Source organism: Elephas maximus, chromosome 16, assembly GCF_024166365.1.
Source record: "Elephas maximus indicus isolate mEleMax1 chromosome 16, mEleMax1 primary haplotype, whole genome shotgun sequence".
Classification (NCBI taxonomy): domain Eukaryota; kingdom Metazoa; phylum Chordata; class Mammalia; order Proboscidea; family Elephantidae; genus Elephas; species Elephas maximus.
This window is the reverse complement of record NC_064834.1, coordinates 55,642,654-55,655,148: the sequence shown is the minus strand read 5'-3', so window position 1 is coordinate 55,655,148 and position 12,495 is coordinate 55,642,654. Positions and strand designations below refer to the sequence as shown.

The 12,495-nt window shown below is 38.2% G+C and overlaps 1 protein-coding gene across 4 annotated transcripts in view; it reads left to right on the top strand.

Annotated features, from left to right (window-relative positions):
- Positions 1-12,495, top strand: part of CFAP43 (cilia and flagella associated protein 43) — a 109,496-nt gene that overhangs the window by 30,049 nt on the left and 66,952 nt on the right. For all 4 annotated transcript variants that reach the window (XM_049856118.1, XM_049856119.1, XM_049856117.1 and 1 more), the window contains exons 7-9: positions 5,195-5,262; positions 7,100-7,231; positions 9,036-9,152. In XM_049856118.1, coding sequence (XP_049712075.1) covers positions 5,195-5,262; positions 7,100-7,231; positions 9,036-9,152 — 317 coding nt within the window. The remainder of the gene's footprint in view (positions 1-5,194; positions 5,263-7,099; positions 7,232-9,035; positions 9,153-12,495) is intronic.

Below are 12,495 nucleotides of genomic sequence, written 5' to 3'. Positions count from 1 at the left end.
AAAACCTAGAGAAAATGGACAAATCTCTAGAAACACACTACCTACCTAAACTAATACAAACTGAGGTAGAAAATCTGAACAGACCTGTAACAAGAGAAGAGATTGAAATGATAATAATAAAATAAAATAAACTCCCAACAAAAAAAGTACCGGCCCAGGTAGCTTCACTGGAGAATTCTACCAAACATTCAGAGAAGAGCTTGCATCATTACTACTCAGACTGTTTCAGAACACAGAAAAGGAAAAGATACTTTCATATTCATTCTATGAAACCAGCATAACCCTGGGTATGAATACCAGGCAAAGACACCACTCACAAAAAAGGAAAATTACATACTAATATCTCTCATGAATATAGATGCAAAAATTCTCAACAAAATTCTAGCCAATAGAATTCAGCATCTTATCAAAAAAATAATACACCACGACCAAGTGGGATTCATACCAGGTATGCAAGGATAATTCAACATTAGAAAATCAATCATGTAATCTACCACATAAATAAAAGAATCACATGATCATCTCAATTGATACAGAAAAGGCATTTGATAAAGTCCCTTATCCATTCCTGCTAAAAACTCTCAATAAGATTAGAGAAATCCCTTAACATAATAAAGGCCATCTATACAAAACCAACAGCCAACATCATTCTCAATGGAGAGAGGCTGAAAACTTTCCCCTGAGAATGAGAACAAGAAAAGGATACCCTTAATCACCACTCCTATTTAACCTTGTGCTGGAAGTCCTAGCAAGAACAATAAGGCAAGAAAAAGAAATAAAGGGCATCCAAATTCATAAGGAAGAAGTTAAACTATCCCTATCCACAGATGATATGATACTATACATAGAGAACCCAAAAGACTCCACAAGAAAACTACTGGAACTAATAGATTCAGCAGAATAGCAGTATACAAGATAAACATACAAAAATCAGTTGAATTCCCATACACAAATAAAGAGAACTACAAAAAGGAAATCGGGAAAGCAATATCATTTACCATAGCCTCCAAGAAGATAAAATACATAGGAATAAATCTAACCAGGGACATAATAAAAGACCTATACAAACAAAACTACAAAACACTACTGCAAAAAACCAAAAGAGACCTACATAAATGGAAAAACATACCATGCTCATGGAATAGGTAGACTCAACATTGTGAAAATGTCAATTCTATCCAAAGAAATCTACAAATACAATGCAATCTCAATCCAGATATCAACAGCATTCTTTAACGAGATGGAAAAACTAATCGTTAACTTTTTATAGAAAGGAAAGGGACGCCAGATAAAGTAAAGCATTATTGAAGAAGAACAAAGTAGGAGGCCCAGCACTACCTGACCTCAGAACCTACTATACAGCTACAGTAGTCAAAACAGCCTGGTACTTGCACAACGATAGACACATTGACCAATGGAATAGAATCAAGAACCTGGAAGTAAATCTGTCTACCTATGGGCACCTGATCTTTGGCAAAGTCCAAAGTCCATTAAATGGGGAAAAGACTGTCTTTTTAACAAATGGTGCAGGGAAAGCTGGATGTCCATCTGTAGAAAAAATGAAACATGGCCCATACCTCACACTATATACAAAACTAATTCAAAATGGATCAAAGACCTAAATATAAAACCCAAAACTAGAAAGATTACAAAAGAAAAAATAGGGTCAACACTAGGGACCCCAATGTATGGCATATACAGGATACAAATCATAACAATGCACACAGGCCAGAAGAAAAGCTAGATAAATGGGACCTTCTAAAAATTAAACACGCTCATCAGAAGACTTCACCAAAAGAGTAAAAAGAGAACATACAGACTGGGAAAAAATTTTGGCTACGACATATTCGACAAAGGTTTAATCTCTAAAATATATAGGAAAATCCAACACCTCTACAATAAAAGAACAAATAATTAAATTAAAAAATGTCTTCTTCACCAAAGAAGACATTCGGTGGCTAACAGACACATGAGGAAATGCTCCTGATCACCAGCAATTAGAGAAATGCAAGTCAAAACTACAATGAGATACCATCTCACCCCAACATTACTGGCACAAATCAAAACACCCAGAAAACAACAAATGTTGGAGAAGTTGTGGGGAGATTGGAACTCTTATGCACTGCTGGTGGTAATGCAAGATGGCACAACCATTTTGGAAAATAATATGGCGCTACAAGCCTCCAGGAATTGATGGAATATCAATTGAGATGTTTCAACAAACAGATGCAGCGCTGGAGGTGCTCACTTGTCTATGCCAAGAAGTATGGAAGACAGCTTCCTGGCCAGCTGACTGAAAGAGATCCATATTTATGCCTATTCCCAGGAAAGGTGATGCAACTGAATGTGGAAATTACAGATCATTAATATGACACACAAGCAAAATTTTGCTGAAGATCATTCAAAAATGACTGCAGCAGTATATCGACAGGGAACTGCCAGAAATTCAGGCTGGTTTCAGAAGAGGATGTGGAACCAAGGATATCATTGCCGATGTCAGGTGGATCCTGGCTGAAAGCAGAGAATACCAGAAGGATGTTTACCTGGTTTTATTGACTATGCAAAGGCATTCGACTGTGTGGATCATAACAAATTATGGATAACATTGCGAAGAATGGGCATTCCAGAACACTTAAATTGTGCTCATGAGGAACCTTTACATAGGTCAAGAGGCAGTTGTTCGGACAGAACAAGGGATACTGATTGGTTTAAAGTCAGGAAAGGTGTGTGTTGGGGTTGTATTCTTTCACCATACTTATTCAATCTGTATGCTGAGCAAACAATACAAGAAGCTGGACTATATGAAGAAGAACGGGGCATCAGGATTGGAAGAAAACTCGTTAACAACCTGCGTTATGCAGATGATACAACCTTGCTTGCTGAAAGTGAAGAGGACTTGAAGCGCTTACTAATGAAGATCAAAGACCACAGCCTTCAGTATGGATTACACCTCAACATAAAGAAAACAAAAATCCTCACAACTGGACCAATGAGCAACATCATGATAAATGGAGAAAAGTTTGAAGTTGTCAAGGATTTCATTTTACTTGGATCCACAATCAACACCCATGGAAGCAGCAGTCAAGAAATCAAAAGACGCATTGCATTGGGTAAATCTGCTGCAAAGGACCTTTTTAAAGGGTTGAAGAGCAAAGATGTCACCTTGAAGACTAAGGTGTGCCTGACCCAAGCCATGGTATTTTCAGTCACATCATATGCATGTGAAAGCTGGACAATGAATAAGGAAGACCAAAGAAGAGTTGACGCCTTTGAATTGTGGTGTTGGTGAAGAATATTGAGTATACCATGGACTGCCAAAACAGCGAACAAAGCTGTCTTAGAAGAAGTACAGCCAGAATGCTCCTTAGAAGCAAGGATGGTGAGACTGCCTCTTACATACTTTGGACATGTTGTCAGGAGGGATCAGTCCCTGGAGAAGGACACCATGCTTGGCAGAGTACAGGGTCAGCGGAAAAGAGGAAGACCCTCAACGAGGTGGATTGATACAGTGGCTGCAACAACTAGCTCAAGCATAACAACGATTGTAAGGATGGCTCAGGACCGGGCAGTGTTTCATTCTGTTGTGCACAGGGTCACTATGAGTCAAAACCGACTCGACAGCACCTAACAAAAACAACAACATGGTGCTTCCTTTAAAAGCTAGAAATAGAAATACCATATGATCCAGCAATCACACTCCTAGGAATATTTTCTAGAGAAATAGAGCTGTCACATGAATAGACATGCACACCCATGTTCACTGCAGCATTATTTACAACAGCAAAAAGATGGAAACAACCTAAGTGCCCATCAACAGATGAATGGATAAACAATCATACATACACACAATGGCATACTACACAATGATAAAAAAACAACGATGAATTTGCGACACATCTCACAACATGGAGATCTGGAGGGCATTATGCTGAGTGAAATAAGTCAATCACAGAAGGGCAAATATTGTATGAGACCACTATTATAAAAACACATGAAAGTGTTTCCACTGAGAAAGAAACAATCTTTGATGGTTATGAGGAAAAGGAGGGGTGGGGAGGGAAAAACACTAACTAAATAATAGATAAGTGGTAACTTTTGTGAAGGGTAAGACAGTAACAATACTGAGGAAGTCAGCACAACTTGACCAGGCCAAAGTCACAGAAGCTTCACCCAAAAAAAAAAAAACCCAAGCTTCACAGACACATCCAAAAGCCCTGAGGGACTGAGCTACTGGGCTGAGGGCTGGGGACCATGGCTCAGGGAACATATAGCTCTATTGGCATAACATAGTCTATAAAGAAAATGTTCTACATTTGACTATGGTGAGTAGTGCCTGGGACCTTAAAAGCCTGAGAGCTGCCATGTAAGATACACCTATGGTCCCATCCCAGCTGGAGCAAAGGAGAATGAAGAAAACCAAAGACACAAGGGAAGGATTAGCCCAAAGGACTAATGGACCAAAACTACCACAACTTCCACCAGACTGAGCCCAGAACAACTAGGTGGTGCCCGGTTACCACCATCAACTGCTCTGGCAGGAATCACAATAGAGGGTCCCAGACAGAGCAGGAGAAAAATATAGAAAAAATTCAAAAAAAAAAAAAAAAGACAAAGCTTACTGGTCTGACAGAGACTGGAGAAATGCTGAGACATGGCCCCCAGGCACCCTTTTAACTCTGTACTGAAGTCACTTCTGAGGTTCACCCTCCAGGCAAAGATTAGACAGGTCTATAGGGCCAAAAATAACTCACGTGAGGAATGTGCTTTGTAGTTCAATCATGTATATGAGACTAATGGGTATACCAGCCCAAAAGCAAAGACGAGAAGGCAGGAAGGGACAGGAAAACTGGGTGAATGGAAACAGGGAACCCAGGGTGGAGGAGGGGAGAGTGTTGACACATCTCAGGGTTGGCAACCAATGTTGCAAAACAATTTGTGTGTTAACTGTTTAATAAGAAACCAATTTGCTCTGTAAACTTTCAACCAGAGCACACACACACACACAGATTACAGCCTAAAAAAAAAAAAAAAAAAAGATTACAGCCTAAAAAACCCTATGGGGTAGTTCTACTCTGTCACATGGGGTCATTATGAGTTGGAATCTACTGGATAGCACACAACAGCAACATGAGAGCAAATGAGATTACTTTTAATTATCTGTCACCTGCCTTACTTTGTTTTTCTTTTCTAAAAGACAGAAGAAATATCATCACTCCAATCACCTTGGCATATCAGAAAGAAGGCGTACTGGCTTCTGGAATAGTAATGTATTTTTTTCTTCAAACTTAATTATTTTTAAGAAAATATACAATTTCCTTTTGCTGCCATTTAGTGTCATGAACCATGTTTTGGGATGTCTGGTTCTGCAGTATATTATATAATATTGTTTCCTTTTTGATGCTATTTAAAAACAACTTTCATTAATAAGAATTTAAAATACATTAAAAAGTAGAAAGAACAGTATAATGAACTACCATATACCTATCTTATTTTAAATAAATACAAATACAATTAAAAAATCCACCCCTGTCCAAACATCTAATATCTGTTACCCAATTCCATGCCCATTTGTTCACTTAACATGTTAGGTTGTCAAACATGAATTTGGAACTTCTTGTCTAAGCTTGAGCTTAGACTGTTGGGCGTGCCCATTTAAGTTACATCTATAATATTGTAATTGTTCGTATTCAAATTAGTATTAATACTCTTCATTTACTTGTACTCGCTTTATGCCAGGCACCAGGCTAAATACTTTATTGTATTATCTTACCGGTTCTCACAACAACCCTATCAAGTAGGAACTATTGCTATCCCCCTTATGGAGATGAAGGAATTGAGCCTTACAGCATTCAGCAGCAAGTAAGTGGAGCTGGGACTTGTATCAAACTCCAAGCCTATGCTCTTTCATTTATTACACTGCAAAACTTCAGAAAATATGAAAAGGTGTCAGACCATAGTTATTTTTCCAGGCTATTGTAAGTGTGGTTTGTGACAGACAGACCTACACTAAAATCAAAGGTCCACTGGTGGCTATCCGGAATCCACTGTTAGCTTTGTCTATTCCATTGCCACAGATTACATCTCCAGGACCCTGAGTGCAGCCAGGCAAGGACTTCAGGTGAGAGATGTATCTCTACCAAGAAGGAGCATCCTGGAGCTCGTATACCTACATTTGTCCTTAATGCCCTTCCCACGCCTTGCAATGGACTCCTCCCTCCTACATTTGGTCTACATTTGTGGCCTTTTGTGACACTTGTCCTCTTCAAGGCCACCCTTGGTGATTTTTTTTAAAACCTAGTTTAAAGGAGTTTTTGGAGCTTCTGCTTTTGTGAGACATGAGGAATGATGATGGGCTTGGTGAAAGCACCTTGCATGTTTTTACCCAGGTCCCAAGCATCTGAACCCAGCCATCTCACAAATGCCTACACTTAGTCATTAGGAGATCTGATCTAGAAATGATGGGTGAATTTGCTCAAATCCTCTTCACTACTGTGAAATTAACTCAAGTTCTTCTTGAGTAGTCAATTTATCCTAAATATTTTACAACCAAGTTAACAATCAATCAACCCATTTTACTGAATACATGCCATGTTCCTAGCACTGTATGTGAGGAGGATATGAATGAAATTATAGGTATGCTCCCTACCTTTGGGTCATTAAGTGATACAAAAAATGCACAATGATTAAAGAATGATACGTTAGGGATAGTTGGTGTCCTTTGAAGTAAGGAGATTGCTATACATAATCTACACAGTAAACTCTGTCTTATTTGTTCCACCTCCTTGATAATGAGGAACATGGCACAGAAGATAGATGCTAAAGAAATTCAAAGAAAAAAGCAATTTGTAAAATTTTAAGTAGTCAAAAAATATATCATGAAAGAGATAAAATTGAACCTTGACCAGAGAACATGGTTAAAAATTATCTAAATAAAGTCCAGGAGACGGGACATTCTAGATAATGTAAACACAGAAGAGGACTTCAAATATAAGCAGTAGATGATAATCAGTAAGCTTTAGCATATCTAATGAGGAAAATCAATACTATGCATTGACTGAGACTGATTTTCTGCATTTATCTCATTGTTTTTGGTGTCTAGGATGGCTTTGTGTATTCTTTTCTTATTAAAGATTCAAGTTACAAAGTACAGGATTTTACTGAGGTAGAAGAGCCTGTGGAGCATCTTACGTTTTCTCCCAATTACAAAATGTTGCTGATTCAAACAGAGAAGGTATGTTAGACGGTGATTTCTTGACTTGCAATTTTCATATAAAATTATTATCATTGTTGTATGACATGAATGAAGGGTACAGTATGCTGCATAATGATACTCTCTTAGTCAGGACTCTTTAGGTTGCAAATGAAAAGAAAAAAAAAAGCCCAGTGTTAAAGGGACTCTTATGTGTTGGTTGGTTGATTTTTGTGCATGTGACTGAAAGGGCAAAGAGTTTATCTGACCTCCCACAATGCCACTGGTCTTTGTTTTCCTTCCATCTCTTGGCTCTATTTCCTCTCTGCTGGCTCCATTGCCAGGCAGACTTTCCCCTGTGTTGCCAAGAGACCATCTGGAGCTCCACCTTATATCTCTACCCTTTGGTGACCTGGCGAGAAGATACCAACTGGAACAAATGTCCTGGAATTTAGACTCATTGAGCTGACTTGAGTTGCCTGTCTACCCCAGGTCAATCACTATGGCCAGGAGGATTCTAAGCCCTGATTAGCCAGGTCTGAGTTACATGCCCACCTTTGGACCCACGGTAGAGTCAGCCCACCAAAAAATAGACTGAGATTGGGAGCATGCATGGTTCTCTAAGGAAAATAAGGAGTCTGTAAGAGAAGAAAGGGGGTGTCTTAGGCTGGGTTCTCTAGAGAAGCAAAACCAGTGAAGTGTGTGTATGTATTTATATATATATATATATACTCGTGTGGTTGTAGAGGCTAGCAAGTCCCAAGTCTGTAGGTCAGACATCAGTCAGGCTGGAGGCTTCTCCTAACTCACGTAGCTGCAGGAGCTAACGAACCCAAGATTGGCAGGTCAGATGGCAGATTGCTAGCTCACAGGTTGCAGAAGCCCATGGATCCCAAGATTGGCAGGCAATATGGCAGGCTGCTGGCTCAAGTACCAAACTGGAAGTCAGATTATGAGAAGCCAGATGCAGGATCCAGAGCAAACAAAAGCCAGCGAGCTTTGCCAGAATGTCCATTTATATTAGATGCAGGCCACATGCCCAAGGAAACGCACCTTACAACCCACTGACTGATCATATCAAATCACATCATGGAGGTGACTACATTATATCACGAAATGGAGGATGTTGTTGTTGTTAGGTGCCATCAAGTTGTTTCTGACTCACAGTGGCCCTATGCACATCAGAATGGAACACTGCACCATCCTCACAATTGTTCCTATGCTTGTGCCCAATGTTGCAGCCACTGTGTCAATCCATCTCATTGAGGGTCTTCCTCTTAGTTATGTTTATAATATTGTTTAACTATTACAATTACAGGATAGTTTTTTGAGAGGTGAATTTGGGAGCCAAGACTGATAAATAATCTTTGGCCACCCCTCCCTCTTTCTGTAGAGGCTTATTTAAAAGTTTTAATTTGTGCCTACCATGGTGTAGCCAGTATATGGCAGGATTTAATTAATCTTAACAATTTTTCTGGTTTTCCACATTTCCCAAAATTTCCTTCATAAAAAGACATTATTTTTGAAATTAGAAAAAAGTGTTTTGTTTTATTTTTTAATTTAAAAAACAAATGTCTGAAATTGCAGAGAGAAGAAAGTCCTATTTGTTGATTATTTTGGATGACAGATAAATAAATGAATGAGTCAGTTAGTGACCAAACTAATCAACCATCTAGATTTTAATCTTCTCAAGGCCAGGGCCTTACTGAGTTGATCTCTGATTTCCGATCTCCTATTTCCACACAGTGCCTCACTCACAGTAGGCATTTAATAAATATTTTTTGAACTGCACATGCAACAATTACATTGTTTCTTTTTTCCTTCTTCTTTTTTGTATGTGTAAAAGGGATCTACTTATATCTACACTTTTGGTGAGGAGCCAACCTTAGATAAAATCCTAGCTTCTTGTGATGGAAATTTTCAGGCAATTGATTTTATTACACCTGGAAACAGTCATTTCATGGTAAGGAATATTTTATTGTTGCACAGTAGAATTTAAAGATGCAATATGTTAATATTTAAAGCCCCATCCATATGTAATTGGGTAGCTTTGAAAGCCCTTGTGCAAAGGGAATGCAAATAGGAGGCTGAGTGTGGCAGAGATGTCAATCACTTTCATTATAGAATCTCCTCCCCAATTGGAATGACATCATCATATTGTGTCTTCATAATATTAAGTCTTCTGAAAATGGCCAAAGCAATTGAGATCCTAGGAGCCATTCTGTTTTTTATTTTTTAAATAAGATTTTATTGTGTTTTAGGTGAAAGTTTACACAGCACGTTAGGTTCCCATTTAACAATTTCTACACAAATTGTTCGGTGACATTAGTTACTTTTTTTTTTTTTTTTTATGAAGTATCAACCTTCTCATTATTTCCATTTAGGCTGTTTCATTTCCAGTAATCTAGTTTCCCTGCCCCATTACTGTCTCATCTTTGCTTTAATCGTTGACCTTTTGGTCTCATAGAGATGATTTTTTAAAGGTGCGCAGTGCTCATAGGGGATATTCTTTATTTTGTGAGACAATCCATTATTTAGCTAAAAGGTTACCTCAGGGAATAGTTTTGGTTGAAGGTTAAAAGGATGTCTCAGGGGATAGTCTCAACTGGTCCAGTAAGTCTGGACTTAATAATTTGAGTTTTATTCCATGTTTTTCTCCCATTCTATAAGGATTCATCTATTGTGGCCCTGATCAGAATGGTCAGTAATGGTAGCCAGGAACCATCTAGTTCTTCTGGTCTCAAGGTAGATAAGGTCATGATTTGTGTAGACTATTAGTCCTTGTAGACTACTTTCTTCTCTGGGTCTTTGGTTTCCTTCTTTCTCTTTTACTCCTGACAAGTAGAGACCAATAATTGGATCTTAGCTGGACGCCTGCAAGCTTTTAAGACTTCAGACTACTCCCCAAACTAGGATGTAGAACATAAACTTTGTGAGCTACATTATGCCAACTAACTGAGTTGTCCCACGAGGCAATGGTTCTAAGCCTCCAAACTCAGAAAACCTATCCCTTGAGGTGTTTAGTTATGTCTAAGAAGTATCTAACTGTGCTCCCTATATGCTTTATTATGTATATATGAATATATATAAACATACACATACGTATTAAAAAACAAAATCAAACCCAGTGTCGTGGAGTCGATTCTGACTCATAGCGACCCTATAGGACAGAGTAGAACTGCCACATAGAGTTTCCAAGGAGCACCTGGCAGATTCAAACTGCCGACCCTTTGGTTAGCAGCCACAGCACTTAACCACTACGCCAGCAGGGTTTCCACACATAGATATATATACATATAAATACATCTGTATATGTACACCTATATGCATATATGTGTAGGTATACCTGCACATATATGTATAGGTACATACATATATATGTACAGACACATATATACATACATATAAAACTAAACCAAACCCGTTGCTTTCGAGTCACTTCTGACTCATAGCGACCCTATAGGACAGAATAGAACTGCCCCATAAGGTTTCCAAGGAGCGCCTGGTGGATTTGAACTGCTGACCTCTTAGTTAGCAGCTGTAGCTCTTAACCACTACACCACCAGGGTTTCCATACATACATATAGGTACATACATATACATGTGTAACCACACGTTTTTTTGGTTGTTCTTGCTGTTGTTGCAAAATTATATATATCATAGCATTTACCAAAAATGTCCTTTTTTCTTGTATACTTTTCAGTGACATCATTTACCTTGGTCAAGCTGTGCACACTTCACCCACATTCAGGTTACCTTTCCCGTTGCCAAAAGTAACAAGTGCCTACTATCTAAACAGTGATTCCCCCCTCCCCTCCCCTGCCCATCCCTGGTAACCACCAATGAACATTGTTTTCTGTTTGTATAACTATTGTCTTTTTATAAAAGTGAAATCATATTGTTATAGAGAAAAACTTGAATATTGTTTCAAGTTAAAACAGAGAGGTTTATTAAGAGTTTAAAACAATTGCAGTTGGAGAACCACATAGCCCATTGAAAATGGAACCAGGTAGTCCTGGGGCAGTTTTGTTATCCAAGTATTCTCAGGGTATAAAAAGAGGAGCCAAACCATAGGGAGGGCGATTACAGGAAAACCAATGAATATTCTAATAATTACCCTCTAATTGATTGCTGACTCTTAATAGTAGAGTTAGTGATTACAGATAGTTTCACAGGATGCTTAGATCATGGGCACAAGATGCTTACTTGTATTTTCTTTGTCTGTCTTGGGAAAATGTCTTGTTGGCAACAGCACCCAGACAGCACTCTTCCCAAGTACGTGTATTTTGAAGGATGCAGATGGTCACTTGGTTAAGACCCTCAGGGTATGCGGTTTCACATCCTGGTTTTGACCACTGAGAAAAAGCATGTTTTTCTCAAAAAACATAAAACATAACTACCATTTGGAAATTCAATGGGATTATCGCCTAATGAAAAAACTTGACCCATATTTTCATCTTATCTACTGTCTAGTATCAAAAAAAAAACTTAAATTTTATCACATTTCAGTTACCTTAAGCTGCTTTCAGTCTTGATCCAGAGTAAAAGTAATAAAAATCATGAATATCTTAAAATTTGAAAGAGTAAAAGTAATAAAAATCATGAATATCTTAAAATTTCTAGGTTTTTTCATTAGGCGATAATCCCATTGAATTTCCAAATGGTAGTTATGTTTTATAAAGTCCCCATGAACACTGAATTAATGAATTCTGAACCGTTGCTTCTAGGGAGAAATACAGAGTAAGGTTCCTTCGAGTCTCTGGCCACAACATTTTTGTCAAGCGATCAATACATAACCTTATTTTATATGTGTTTCTGTTTAAATGCCTTTTATTTATTATATATCGTTGATTCACTAACATTGAACTCATGGCCAATAGCCCTATAACTCATGCCTAGATGAAGCTTATCTAACACATATATTTTCTCTCTAAGGCACATTACAGTCTTCTTGCACTTAGGATCACTAGACAGCACTTCAGCACTATACTTGGGGGCAATTTTAAACAAAGAAATTGCAAAAAATGAGCACAAAAATGCAAAAAATGTGGCACTAAATAGGCTGTGAAAAAGATGCTTGTTTACAGTCTGAGAACTGAAACAAGAAGGCAGAGTGTCACCTTCTTTGACTTCAGTTGGGAATGTGTGTGTCAGGAGACTCAAAGTTGTGCCACTCCGCACACGTCTGCAAATGACCGCAAAAGTGCCATGAGTATTGATTTAGGGGTTACAAATAAATTTTAGCAAGTAAGCAAATTTGCAACAATGGAACCCATGAATAATGAAGATTGACTATAAACCTTGTC